The sequence below is a fragment of the Salmo salar genome, chromosome ssa17, assembly GCF_905237065.1.
Source record: "Salmo salar chromosome ssa17, Ssal_v3.1, whole genome shotgun sequence".
Classification (NCBI taxonomy): Eukaryota; Metazoa; Chordata; class Actinopteri; order Salmoniformes; family Salmonidae; genus Salmo; species Salmo salar.
Window position 1 is genome coordinate 80203404 of NC_059458.1, and position 15826 is coordinate 80219229.

A 15826-nucleotide genomic window follows, 5' to 3' on the forward strand; every position below is an offset into this window, starting at 1 on the left:
AGCTCTACTCTTCTGAACACAGCTCTACCCTTCTGAACACAGCTCTACTCTTCTGAACACAGCTCTACCCTAATGAATACAGCTCTATCCTTCTGAACACAGCTCTACTCTTCTGAACACAGCTCTGTCCTTCTGAGCACAGCTCTATCCTTCTGAACACAGCTCTACCCTTCTGAACACAGCTCTACCCTTCTGAGCACAGCTCTACCCTTCTGAACACAGCTCTACCCTTCTGAGCACAGCTCTACCCTTCTGAACACAGCTCTACCCTTCTGAACACAGCTCTACCCTTCTGAACACAGCTCTACTCTTCTGAACACAGCTCTACCCTAATGAATACAGCTTTACCCTTCTGAACACAGCTCTACTCTTCTGAACACAGCTCTACCCTAATGAATACAGCTCTATCCTTCTGAACACAGCTCTACCCTTCTGAACACAGCTCTAGCCTTCTGAACACAGCTCTACCCTTCTGAACACAGCTCTACTCTTCTGAACACAGCTCTACCCTAATGAATACAGCTTTACCCTTCTGAACACAGCTCTACCCTTCTGAGCACAGCTCTACCCTAATGAATACAGCTCTACCCTTCTGAACACAGCTCTGCATAAGCGAGAGAGAGATATTAGATTGGGTTTTATTAGTCACATGCACAGGGACCCAGATGTAGTTGCAGGGTACAGTGAAATTCTTCAGCTGCGAGCTCCGACATTGCAGGTGTGAATAAAACATGCAAATGAAACAATACAAACTTTAACAATAGTATATACATATTTACAACAAAAGAGAAAGAGAGAGAGAGATCATCTGGGCGAGAACAGTTTAGTAATACAGTAGACCTGATCGGCAGCTGTCTGTTACCTCCACTGTGTGGACAGGAGAAGACTAGTTGTCTGTTACCTCCACTGTGTGGACAGGAGAAGACTAGTTGTCTGTTACCTCCACTGTGTGGACAGGAGAAGACTAGTTGTCTGTTACCTCCACTGTGTGGACAGGAGAAGACTAGTTGTCTGTTACCTCCACTGTGTGGACAGGAGAAGACTAGTTGTCTGTTACCTCCACTGTGTGGACAGGAGAAGACTAGTTGTCTGTTACCTCCACTGTGTGGACAGGAGAAGACTAGTTGTCTGTTACCTCCACTGTGTGGACAGGAGAAGACTAGTTGTCTGTTACCTCCACTGTGTGGACAGGAGAAGACTAGCTGTCTGTTACCTCCACTGTGTGGACAGGAGAAGACTAACTGTCTGTTACCGCCACTGTGTGGACAGGAGAAGACTAGCTGTCTGTTACCTCCACTGTGTGGACAGGAGAAGACTAGCTGTCTGTTACCTCCACTGTGTGGACAGGAGAAGACTAACTGTCTGTTACCTCCACTGTGTGGACAGGAGAAGACTAGCTGTCTGTTACCTCCACTGTGTGGACAGGAGAAGACTAACTGTCTGTTACATCCACTGTGTGGACAGGAGAAGACTAGCTGTCTGTTACCTCCACTGTGTGGACAGGAGAAGACTAGCTGTCTGTTACCTCCACTGTGTGGACAGGAGAAGACTAGTTTCTTCATACATGGTATTAGCTTCTCGCTTTGCACTCTTTGTTGTTGTGGAAGTGAGACCAATAAAATAATAATAATAATAACAATAATAATATAAAGAAGGGTTAAAAACCCAAATAAAAAAGTCTGCAGTCCTCAGCTGACAGTACCTACCTTCTGTTGAAAATGTCAGGGTCTCTGATCTTGGCGTCCCTGTCGTAGACAAAGTGTTCCTGTGTGATGGTGACGCTGTGGTCCAGACTGTAGTTCTTACTGATGGTCACAACAGGATAACCCATCTGGAGGGTCCAGCAGTCCATCACCTCCTTAATGTTGATGTCCTTCCCTTCCTTCTGCATGGCCTGGGGGGATATGAGGAATCAATTAACCAATTAACCATTTAATCAGTCAGACATTGGTCTGTCGGTCAAATCAAATCAAATGTTATTGGTCACTTACACATATCTTACAGATATCCATATAATGCTTGTGTTTCTAGCTCCAACAGTACAGTAATACATAATGCTTGTGTTTCTAGCTCCAAAAGTACAATAATACCTAATGCTTGTGTTTCTAGCTCCAACAGTACAGTAATATATAATGCTTGTGTTTATAGCTCCAACAGTACAGTAATATATAATGCTTGTGTTTCTAGCTCCAACAGTACAGTAATACATAATGCTTGTGTTTCTAGCTCCAACAGTACAGTAATACATAATGCTTGTGTTTATAGCTCCAACAGTACAGTAATACATAATGCTTGTGTTTCTAGCTCCAACAGTACAGTAATATCTAATGCTTGTGTTTATAGCTCCAACAGTACAGTAATATATAATGCTTGTGTTTCTAGCTCCAACAGTACAGTAATATATAATGCTTGTGTTTATAGCTCCAACAGTACAGTAATATATAATGCTTGTGTTTATAGCTCCAACAGCAAAGTAATATATAATGCTTGTGTTTATAGCTCCAACAGTACAGTAATACCTAATGCTTATGTTTATAGCTCCAACAGTACAGTAATATATAATGCTTGTGTTTCTAGCTCCAACAGTACAGTAATACCTAATGCTTGTGTTTCTAGCTCCAACAGTACAGTAACATATAATGCTTGTGTTTCTAGCTCCAACAGTACAGTAATACATAATGCTTGTGTTTCTAGCTCCAACAGTACAGTAATATATAATGCTTGTGTTTATAGCTCCAACAGTACAGTAATACATAATGCTTGTGTTTCTAGCTCCAACAGTACAGTAATATATAATGCTTGTGTTTCTAGCTCCAACAGTACAGTAATACATAATGCTTGTGTTTCTAGCTCCAACAGTACAGTAATATATAATGCTTGTGTTTCTAGCTCCAACAGTACAGTAATATATAATGCTTGTGTTTCTAGCTTCAACAGTACAGTAATACCTAATGCTTGTGTTTCTAGCTCCAACAGCACAGTAATATATAATGCTTGTGTTTATAGCTCCAACAGTACAGTAAAACCTAATGCTTGTGTTTATAGCTCCAACAGTACAGTAATACCTAATGCTTATGTTTATAGCTCCAACAGTATAGTAATATATAATGCTTGTGTTTATAGCTCCAACAGTACAGTAATACCTAATGCTTGTGTTTCTAGCTCCAACAGTATAGTAATATATAATGCTTGTGTTTATAGCTCCAACAGTACAGTAATATATAATGCTTGTGTTTCTAGCTCCAACAGTACAGTAATATATAATGCTTGTGTTTATAGCTCCAACAGTACAGTAATATATAATGCTTGTGTTTCTAGCTCCAACAGTACAGTAATATATAATGCTTGTGTTTATAGCTCCAACAGTACAGTAATATATAATGCTTGTGTTTCTAGCTCCAACAGTACAGTAATACATAATGCTTGTGTTTCTAGCTCCAACAGTACAGTAATACATAATGCTTGTGTTTCTAGCTCCAACAGTACAGTAATACCTAATGCTTGTGTTTATAGCTCCAACAGTACAATAATACCTAATGCTTGTGTTTATAGCTCCAACAGTACAGTAATACCTAATGCTTGTGTTTATAGCTCCAAAAGTACAATAATACCTAATGCTTGTGTTTATAGCTCCAACAGTACAGTAATATATAATGCTTGTGTTTTTAGCTCCAACAGTACAGTAATACATAGCTAAGAAATATCCGAACGAGCCAAAGTCACTGGACAAAAATATAAACGTAACATGCAACAATTTCAAAGAATTTACTGAGCTACTGCTCATATAAGAAAATCAGTCAATTGAAATAAATTCATTAGACCATAATCTGTGGATTTCAGATGACTGGAAAGTATTCAAACCCCCTTGACTTTTTCCACATTTTGTTACGTTACAGCCTTATCCTAAAATGTATATTAAAAAAAATCTACACACAATAACTACATAATGACAAAGCAAAAACTGTTTTTTAGACATTTTTGCAAATGTATTAAAAATAAAATAAATAAAAAAATCACATTTACACAAGTATTCAGACCCTTTAATCATTACTTTCTTGAAGCATCAATTCTTCTTGGGTATGACGCTACAGGTTTTCAGGCCAAAGACTTCAATCTTGGTTTCATCAGACCAGAGAATCTTGTTTCTCATGGTCTGAGAGTTTTTATTTTGTATTTTAATTAACCTTTATTTAACTAGGCAAGTATGTTAAGAACAAATTCTTATTTACAATGACGGTCTACACGGTCGCTTTGTCATTATAGGATATTCAGTATGGATTGCTGAGGATTTTATATTTTTATCCATTTTAGAATAAGGCTGTAACGTAACAAAATGTGGAAAAAGTCAAGGGGTCTGATTACTTTCCGGAGGCACTGTATATGCATCCTAAAGAAAAGGTAGGGCCATGGATTATAAAACCAGCCAGTATCTGGTGTGGCCACCATTTACCACATGCAGAGCAACACATCTTTGAATAGAGTTGATCAGGCTGTTGATTGTGGCCTGTGGAATGTTGTCCCACTCCTCTTCAATGGCTGTGTGAAGTTTCTGGATATTGGCGGGAACTGGAACACACTGTCGTATACGTCGATCCAGATAATGGCTGGAGCAGAATATGAATATGTGGAGTGGTATCAAATACATCAAACACATGGTTTCCATGGTTTCCATGTGTTTGATGCCATTCCATTCGCTCCATTCCAGTCGTTATTATGAGCCGTCTTCCCCTCATTAGCCTCCACTGATACTGATGTATATAATGGTGTGAAATAGACAGTATGGAGAGTATATACATTAATAGAAAAGCCTATATACTGTACATATGAAGGTGTTTAGCTTGTCGGGAGGCGAGGTGTCGGTGTCCGCGACGTGGCTGGTTTTCCCTTTATCAACCTTGATTGTCTGGAGTCCCTGCCACATATGTCTCGTGACTGAGTCATTGAATTGCGACTCCACTTTGTCCATGTACTGTCGTTTTGCCTGTTTGATTGCGTTACAGAGGGCATAGCTGGTCGGTTTGTACACGTCCATGTTCCAAGTCAAATTGCATTGGTTTGTACTTTCAGGTTTGCGCAAATGATGTCATCTTTCCATGGTTTATGGTTTGGATAAATTGTAATCATCACAGTGGGAACAACATCCTCTATGGACTTCCTGATGAACTCAGTCAGTGTATACATTGATATTATTTTCTGAGGCAACACAAACATTTCCCAGTCCATGTGATCACAACTTTCTTGAAGGCATAGTTTTTGATTGGTCACACCAACGTTTGACAGTCCTTACAATGGGTCCTTCCTGTTAAAATTTCTGCCAATAGGAGGGGAGGAGCAAAATGGAGGCGTGATCTGATTTGCTGAAGGTAGGGCGGGGGAGGGCCGTGTAGCCGCCCCAGAAGGGGAAGTAGCACAGGAGATTGGTTGATAGAACTTTGGATGCTTTTTTCTACGATTTCTTGTATTAAAGTCCCCAGCTACAGTCAATGCGGCTTCAGGATATGTGGTTTCCATTTATCAGTGTAGTTCTTTGAGAGCCATAGCAGTGTTGGCTTGGGGGGGAACATACACGGTCGTGAAGATGACCAAAGAAAATTATCTCGGGAGGTAATGAGGTCGCCATTTGATGGTGATGTATTCCAGATCAGGAGAACAAAAGGACCTGCGTTCCTGTACATTACCACCATGAGTAGTTAATCATGAAACATAAAACTCCACCTTTTCTTTTCCCAGGAGAGTTCTTTCTTCCTGTCCGCGTGATATATGGAGAACCCCACAGGCTGACTGTATGGGGACTGTATATCTGGAGAGAGCCATGATTCCATAAAACAGAGTACGTTACAGTCCCTGATGTTTCTCTGGAAGGAGATCCTCGTCTGCTTTATTGTACAGAGACGGAACGCAGGCCAATAATACACCCGGAAGCGATGGATGGTATGCACGCCTCCTGAGTCTGACTAAAAGCCCTCTCCTTGTTCTTCTTCTGCAGCGACGGTGTCTTGGAGCAGCACCCAGGATGAATGGAACTGCCTCAGGGAGTTTAAACAAAGGATCCAATACAGGTAAATTGAATTTCTGATCTAAATGCTGGTGAGTGACCGCCGATCTAAAAGTTATTTACGGCTGTAGGTAATTATGCAAGAAATGTTCTGAGCAAATAATGTAAGAAATAACACAGAAAAAAAATACAATATACTGTAAAGTTGGCTAGGAGCTACAAACAGGACGACCATGTCTGTTGCCACCATCTAGTACTATCATTCAGTCTGTCATTACTAGCAGTACTATAATTTAGTCAGTCAGCCATTCTGTCAACCAGCCAGTCATTCAGTCAGCCAGTCATTCAGTCAGCCATTCAGTCAGCAGTCAGTCAGTCAGTCAGTCAGTCAGTCAGTCAAACGATCAAGTAATTGCATTTTTGCTCAGGTACTTTTATGTCCATCAGAGGGGTCAATTCCAATTCAATTCCTGCCAGTTAAATTTGAAATGGAATTGCCCCATAGTACTGCAATTCAATGATTGAAATGACTGGAATTTAAATGATCCCAATTGGGATTGATCCCTGATGTCCATTTAGTCAATATATTGTTTGATTAGTCAGCAGGTAACCAGTCAGCTCATCAACAAGTGAATCAGTCTCTAACTCAGCCATTCCCATGTGGACTCCATGTAAACACTGTAGCAATCTGATGAGGTCTGATGTTACACAGCTGTGTGTGTGTGTGTGTGTGTGTGTGTGTGTGTGTGTGTGTGTGTGTGTGTGTGTGTGTGTGTGTGTGTGTGTGTGTGTGTGTGTGTGTGTGTGTGTGTGTGTGTTAGTGAGGTGATCGTGACCCTGAATAGTAAACTCAGCTTCTATATCTTCACCTGTGTTGGTCAGACTATAATAATAGAGTTTGTTCAGTGTCGCGTAATCTCTAATCCTTGATCTGTAATCCAGCGCCACCAAGGACCATGCGTTAAATACAAGGGATTATTAGTATTAGTATTGCCTCTGTCAATTCAGTCTGCTTTCCAAATAGGACATTTTGTTCATGCTACACCTGCTTTAGGATGACTAGATTAGCAGAATAAAGCTTTTTTGGGGGGGAAATTGGCAATAATGATACATAATTGCTTCACAGCGCTTGCCAGGGCAATAATTGACGTGATCAGAAGATCTTTTAGATTTGTCATCATCCATCTGTGAGAATAATGTCGTGTAAACCTGTCATAGTTTGACAAGTTCTCTATTCAGATGAAGCACCGGTACTTGTAATTATCTGGAAATTAGCCATCCTTCCTCTCAGTATCTAAAACAAGACGTGATATTTCAGCTCCCGCTTTAAAGGAAGTTCAGTTTATAAAGGCCTTCATAATGCCTTCATGAGGACTACATAAATGCGTTTGTTACAGAGCATCTATAACCATATGTCATGCTTTATAAAGGGTTCACAAATGTGGCACAACTTTGCGACATAATCACCAATGTCAAATGTGACATAACCCACTATGGTGAATATGATAAAAACATGCTTTATAAAGGGTGACATGTTGTGCTGCAGGATTCCAACACTCTCTAAAGTGAAGTCACATTAATCACATTACACCTAATCTCATTCCCAGACACTTCCTGGCCAAATGCACCGAACATCTGTTGGCCCAACACATCAAATGTGGCCTTGATTAGTTAGGGTTAAATTGTGGAAATGTTTAGCCATAATTATAACTTTGTGGCTGTGTTAAATAGTGACGACCAGACGGAATGTTTTTGCTAGCAAAGGATGACACATACTTTACTCAGTGAGGTCACTCCCATATAATTCTATGGTCCCTCCCACTAAGGCCAACTCTGAATGGTTGGTATGCCAGGCTTTTATGTGCTGTGTGTCCAATAGCCTGGAGACGACGATACACAAAGAAACACTGACCGTGATGAAAGCCACCAACCTAAGGACATTGACAGTGGCTTTCTTCCGGACGCAAGTTACATGTTCCTCAGTACACAAACACAACAATATAACGAGCCACACCGCGTGGTGCTGGGCCCAGTTGATCATACCCTGATGAAGACAGCTTGGCTGTCGAAACGTTGGACATTACATTTTTGCATCTGAGCTCCTAGGGTGTGCTGCTCTCCCTTATTTCCCAGTCAGGTCTTTGACACATTCCCCCACTGAAAGATTAGCCATTAAAATGTTGGCGCCATTGTAACAGGTTGTAATCAAGCACTGGTCGCCATAGGAACAGAGGAGGAATACCTGGTGAGGTAGTCTCAGGTTGGACTAGTCCAAATCATCTTGGTTCTGACACACACACACACACACACACACACACACACACACACACACACACACACACACACACACACACACACACACACACACACACACACACACACACACACACACACACACACACACACACACACACGCTTCGCATGTCTATCAACCCATTTAAATCCCTCTCACACTCTACAGTAACTTACTTTCAAGTCAGACCACTTTGGTAAACATTTTAACATTTTTAAAACAATATCAAAACATTAAGTTTCAAAAATGACATCGAACAGTACACAGGGCTCTGAATAACGTAGCTTTTCCCTGAGCTGGCGTACAAATGGTTCGTGCCTCTCTGCCTGCTGGAGGTACTGAAGGGTTGGTTCCAACTTTAAAAGTAACCACAAAGAAAGTTAGCAGGTCTGTGAGGAAATGCCTTTGTCACACCATCTGGAAAAAGGCATTTCTGTGCTTTATTATTTTATTTATTTATAATTTATTTAACTAGACAAGTTAGTTAAGAACAAATTCTTATTTACAATGACGCCCTACCCCGGCCCAACCTTCCCCTGCCCCAGACGACGCTGGGCCAAATTGTGCTTGCACCAGAAATACTCTGAATGGGGAAATGGGAAACTCCATTCGATTCGTACTATATTCATCTTTCATTTACAAAACTCATGATATGACTTTGAGACATGGCTGTATCTAACGTAGCTAGTTAGTGAAGTCTGAAATTATTTGAAATAACGATTGTGGTAGTTACAGTATGTAATCTAACTCAACACGTAACTACTACAAATTAATTTAAATTACAATAAAATATAGCTTAACTAACTAGGACATTTTGTTAATGCTACAGTGGCACCACAAATGAGTATTTGATTTGCGAACTTACAGCGCTACAGAAACACCGCTAACCAAACAACACAGTGCAGGGCAAGCGGACTGAATTAAAGGCCAACTACACTCAAAAATCTATGTTTCTTAGAGAACTCAAAAGTCATTCCCTGACGTGGTTCAAGCATTGTTGTAAACACAGAAAATCACATTTTGTTGTTTTTCTATTACAAACGTGTGAGGAAAATGGGGGAAATCCGAAACCTGGAAAAACAAAACAGAGAAAACGGAATTTGGAGAAAAAAATACTGAATTTAAAAGGCAGTATCACTTTTTTTTGCTGTGTATGACTGCACTTTAGAATGTGTCATCCTGCACCACGGCATTTTGGGGGAAGTTGAGGTCAGGTCCAATATTGGCTATGCATCCAGGAGGGAATAAGGTTGGGTCATCCTAGAAATGCTTTACAGTAATATAATTTAATTTATACAATTTACCAGCCGCTTTTATCCAAAGCAACTTTCAGTCATACGCGTATACATTTTTATGTATGGGTAGTCATGACAACCGAACCCACTATCCCGGTGCTGCAATTCTCTACCAAGATGCATGACAATGTTATAATGCTTTGTGAAGCCTTCATATGATTTATATGAGCCTTTATGAAGCAGTGCTTCTGCCATCCTTTATAAAGCACAGATTTATTTGACATAGGGGATTATGTCACATTTGACATTGGTGGTTATGTCACACAGTTACGCCACATTTATGAAGTCTTTATAGAGCATGAGATACGGTTATAGATCATTTGTGACACGTTTATGTTGTGTTTATGAAGGCTTTATGAAGCCTATTATAAGCTATACGTCATTTAAAGCGGGACTGTTGATCATGGCTTTGAACACACAAACACAAACAAACACACTTTCTGTATCCTCTGAGACATATTGACAGGGGGAGTAAGCCAGGATAGACCAGCCATGCTGCCAGTGATCCTGGGCTTCCCTTCACAAAAGGCTTTGTGCCCGCTTCACATGGCAGATTACTGATGCAAATTGGTTCTCATGAATAGCCCGACGGAAAGCTGTGAATATCAGCGTTCATTGAATTAATTGGCCGTCACAGACGATTGATGACGCGTAGATGTGTCAATGGGACAAACAGAGTAAGTGAGAAGTGAAATCCTCTTTATCAGTCAAAGGTTTGCCTATCTCATGTCTTTAGTGCTTCCAGTACTTACCCCTATAGGGGTAGACAGACAGATCATTACCTATTCATAGGGATACAATGGGTGATTGAAGTGGTGACAACAACAGTGAAATATCTGGGCTGCATGTTGCAAGAGATCTCGGCAGAGAGTACGTTTCAAATTGCCAAGTATTGCACATCGTTGTAGTTCTAAATGATGTATTATAACCATTGAGTTCAGCTCCCAGGGCTTTGTCTACAGATCTCATTACAGTAGTGGAGGTGTGAGGAGAGAACTGAGGCTGCTTGGTCCTTCATGGTCAGATTGAATGCTTTGACAACAAGGACTCCCACCTCAACAATTCAACGTGACTGATGGAAAGGCAGTCAAATGTGTGTCATGCAGATTCCAGTGATGTGGATAGCAGCACAAAGCAATACGACTGTTATTTACCAGACAGAACCCAGGTCCTGACTCTCTGTTATTTACCAGGCAGAACCCAGGTCCTGACTCTCTGTTATTTACCAGGCAGAACCCAGGTCCTGACTCTCTGTTATTTACCAGACAGAACCCAGGTCCTGACTCTCTGTTATTTACCAGGCAGAACCCAGGTCCTGACTCTCTGTTATTTACCAGGCAGAACCCAGGTCCTGACTCTCTGTTATTTACCAGGCAGAACCCAGGTCCTGACTCTCTGTTATTTACCAGACAGAACCCAGGTCCTGACTCTCTGTTATTTACCAGGCAGAACCCATGTCCTGACTCTCTGTTATTTACCAGGCAGAACCCAGGTCCTGACTCTCTGTTATTTACCAGGCAGAACCCAGGTCCTGAGCTTTGTTTGGTCAGGCACAGAGGTAATGCATCAAAAATAAAACACACCTGTTAGCAATGCAGGAATGGAACGATATCTATATATACACTGCTCAAAAAAATAAAGGGAACACTTAAACAACACAATGTAACTCCAAGTCAATCACACTTCTGTGAAATCAAACTGTCCACTTAGGAAGCAACACTGATTGACAATAAATGTCACATGCTGTTGTGCAAATGGAATAGACAACAGGTGGAAATTATAGGCAATTAGCAAGACAACCCCCAATAAAGGAGTGGATGTGCAGGTGGGGACCACAGACCACTTCTCAGTTCCTATGCTTCCTGGCTGATGTTTTGGTCACTTTTGAATGCTGGTGGTGCTTTCACTCTAGTGGTAGCATGAGACGGAGTCTACAACCCACACAAGTGGCTCAGGTAGTGCAACTCATCCAGGATGGCACATCAATGTGAGCTGTGGCAAGAAGGTTTGCTGTGTCTGTCAGCGTAGTGTCCAGAGCATGGAGGCGCTACCAGGAGACAGGCCAGTACATCAGGAGACGTGGAGGAGGCCGTAGGAGGGCAACAACCCAGCAGCAGGACCGCTACCTCCGCCTTTGTGCAAGGAGGAGCAGGAGGAGCACTGCCAGAGCCCTGCAAAATGACCTCCAGCAGGCCACAAATGTGCATGTGTCTGCTCAAACGGTCAGAAACAGACTCCATGAGGGTGGTGTGAGGGCCCGACGTCCACAGGTGGGGGTTGTGCTTACAGCCCAACACCGTGTAGGACGTTTGGCATTTGCCAGAGAACACAAAGATTGGCAAATTCGCCACTGGCGCCCTGTGCTCTTCACAGATGAAAGCAGGTTCACACTGAGCACGTGACAGACGTGACAGAGTCTGGAGACGCCGTGGAGAACGTTCTGCTGCCTGCAACATCCTCCAGCATGACCGGTTTGGCGGTGGGTCAGTCATGGTGTGGGGTGGCATTTCTTTGGGGGGCCGCACAGCCCTCCATGTGCTCGCCAGAGGTAGCCTGACTGCCATTGGGTACCGAGATGAGATCCTCAGACCCCTTGTGAGACCATATGCTGGTGCGGTTGGCCCTGGGTTCCTCCTAATGCAAGACAATGCTAGACCTCATGTGGCTGGAGTGTGTCAGCAGTTCCTGCAAGAGGAAGGCATTGATGCTATGGACTGGCCCGCCCGTTCCCCAGACCTGAATCCAATTGAGCACATCTGGGACATCATGTCTCGCTCCATCCACCAACGCCACATTGCACCACAGACTGTCCAGGAGTTGGCGGATGCTTTAGTCCAGGTCTGGGAGGAGATCCCTCAGGAGACCATCCGCCACCTCATCAGGAGCATGCCCAGGCGTTGTAGGGAGGTCATACAGGCACGTGGAGGCCACACACACTACTGAGCCTCATTTTGACTTGTTTTAAGGACATTACATCAAAGTTGGATCAGCCTGTAGTGTGGTTTTCCACTTTAATTTTGAGTGTGACTCCAAATCCAGACCTCCATGGGTTGATACATTGGATTTCCATTGATTATTTTTGTGTGATTTTGTTGTCAGCACATTGAACTTTGTAAAGAAAAAAGTATTTAATAAGATTATTTCATTCATTCAGATCTAGGATGTGTTATTTTAGTGTTCCCTTTATTTTTTGAGCTACACACTACCGGTCAAACGTTTTAGAACGTTTTAGAACACCTACTCATTTTCTTTATTTGTACTATTTTCTACATTGTGAAGACATCAACACTATGAAATAACACATTTGGAATCATGTGGTAACCAAAAAGTGTTAAACAAATCTAAATATATTTTATAATTGAGATTCTTCAAATAGCCACCCTTTGCCTTGATCACAGCTTTGCAAACTCTTGGCATTCTCTCAACCAGCTTCACCTAGAATGATTTTCCAACAGTCTTGAAGGAGTTCCCACATATACTGAGCACTTGCTGGCTGCTTTTCCATCACTCTGCGGTCCAACTCATGCCAAACCATTTCAATTTGGTTGAGGTTGGGGGATTGTGGAGGCCAGGTCATCAGATGCAGCACTCTCCTTCTTGGTAAAATAGCCCTTACACAGCCTGGAGGTGTGTTGGGTCATTGTCCCACTAAGTCCAAACCAGATGGGATGGCGTATTACTGCAGAATGCTGTGGTAGGTATGCTGGCTAAGTGTGCATTGAATTCTAAATACATCACAGACAGTGTCACCAACAAAGCACCCCCGCACCATAAAACCTCCTCCTCCATGCTTCAAGGTGGGAAATACACATGCAGAGATCATCCGTTCACCCACACAGAGTCTCACAAAGACAGCAGTTGAAACCAAACATCTCCAATTTGGACCAGTCTAATGTCCATTGCTCGTGTTTCTTGGCCGAAGCAAGTCTCTTCTTCTTATTGGTGTCCTTTGTTAGTGGTTTCTTTGCAGCAATTCAACCATGAAGGCCTGATTCACACAGTCTCCTCTGAACAGTTGAAGTTGAGATGTGTCTTTTACTTCAACTCCATGAAGCATTTATTTGGGCTGCACTTTCTGAGGTTGGTAACTCTAATGAACTTAACCTCTGCAGCAGAGGTAACTCTGGGTCTTCCTTTGCTGTGGCGGTCCTCATGAGAGCCAGTTTCATCATAGCGCTTGATGATTTTTGCGACTGCACTTGAAGAAACTTTCAAAGTTCTGAAAATTTTCCCTATTGACTGACCTTCATGTCTTAAAGTAATGACGGACTGTCGTTTCTCTTATTTCTCTGCTTATTTCAGCTGTTCTTGCCATAATATGGACTTGGCCTTTTACCAAATAGGGCTATCTTCTGTATACCACCCCTACCTTGTCACAACACACCTGATTGGCTCAAATACACTAAGGAAAGAAATTCCACAAATTCCCTTTTAATAAGGGACACCTGTTAATTGAAATGCATTCCAGGTGACTACCTAATGAAGCTGGTTGAGAGAATGCCAAGAGTGTTTAAAGCTGTCATAAAGGCAAAGGGTGGCTATTTGAAGAATCTCAAAAAAATTCCTTTCTTAAGTCAGTTAGGATCACAACTTTATTTTAAGAATGTGAAATGTCAGAATAACAGTAGAGAGAATGATTAATTTCAGCTTTTAGTTATTTCATCACATTCCCAGTGGGTCAGAAGTTTACATACACTCAATTAGTATTTGGTAGCATTTCCTTGAAATTGTTTAACTTGGGTTAAACGATTCGGGTAGCCTTCCATAAGCTTCCCACAATAAATTGGGTGAATTTTGGCCCATTCCTCCTGACAGAGCTGGTGTAACTGAGTCAGGTTTGTAGGCCTCCTTGCTCGCACACGCTTTTTTCAGTTCAGTTCTGCCCACAAATTTTCTATAGGATTGAGGTCAGGGCTTGTAATTGCCACTCCAATACCTTGACTTTGTTGTCCTTAAGCCATTTGCCACAACTTTGGAAGTATGCTTAGGGTCATTGTCCATTTGGAAGACCCATTTGCGACCAAGCTTTAACTTCCTGACTGATGTCTTGAGATGTGGCTTCAATATATCCACATAATTTTCCTCCCTAATGATGCCATCTATTTTGTGAAGTGCACCAGTCCCTCCTGCAGCAAAGCACACCCACAACATAAAGCTGACCCCGTGCTTCACGGTTGGGATGGTGTTCTTCGGCTTGTAAGCCTCCCCCTTTTTCCTCCAAACATAATGATGGTCATTATGGCCAAACAGTTCTATTTTTGTTTCATCAGACCAGAGGACATTTTTCAAAAAAGTACGATCTTTGTCCCCATGTGCAGTTGCAAACCGTAGTCTGGCTTTTTTTATGGAGGTTTTGGAGCAGTGGCTTCTTCCTTGCTGAGCGGCCTTTCAGGTTATGTCGATATAGGTCTCATTTTACTCTGGATATAGATACTTTTGTACCTGTTTCCTCCAGCATCTTCACAAGGTCCTTTGCTGTTGTTCTGGGATTGATTTGCACTTTTCGCACCAAAGTATGTTAATCTTTAGGAGACAGAACGCGTCTCCTTCCTGAGCGGTACGATGGATGCGTGGTCCCATGGTGTTTATACTTGCATACTATTGTTTGTACAGATGAACGTGGTACCTTCAGGCATTTGGAAATTTCTCCCAAGAATGAACCAGACTTGTGGAGGTCTACAATTTCTTGACTGATTTCTTTTGATTTTCCCATAATGTCAAGCAAAGAGGCGCTGAGTTTGAAGGTAGGCCTTGAAATATATCCATAGGTACACCTCCAATTGACTCAAATTATGTCAATTAGCCTATCAGAAGATTCTAAAGCCATGACATCATTTTCTGGAATTTTCCAAGTTGTTTAATGGCATAGTCAACTTAGTGTATGTAAACTTCTGACCCACTGGAATTGTGATAAAGTGAATTATGAGTGAAATAATCTGTCTGTAAACAATTGTTGGAAAAATTACTTGTGTCATACACAAAGTAGATGTCCTAACCGACTTGCCAAAACTATAGTTTGTTAACAAGAAATTTGTGGAGTGGTTGAAAAACTAAATCAAATCAAATCAAATTGTATTTGTCACATACACATGGTTAGCAGATGTTAATGCGAGTGTAGCGAAATGCTTGTGCTTCTAGTTCCGACCATGCAGTAATATCTAACAAGTAATCTAACCTGACAATTTCACAACAACTACCTTATACACACAAGTGTAAAGGAATGAATAAGAATATGTGCATATA

The 15826-nt window shown here is 41.8% G+C and overlaps 1 protein-coding gene across 1 annotated transcript in view; it reads right to left on the reverse strand.

Annotated features, from left to right (window-relative positions):
• LOC106595568 (thyrotropin-releasing hormone-degrading ectoenzyme) overlaps positions 1-15826 on the reverse strand; it is a 449769-nt gene that overhangs the window by 103142 nt on the left and 330801 nt on the right. The window contains exon 9 of the mRNA XM_045700210.1: positions 1707-1894. Coding sequence (XP_045556166.1) covers positions 1707-1894 — 188 coding nt within the window. The remainder of the gene's footprint in view (positions 1-1706; positions 1895-15826) is intronic.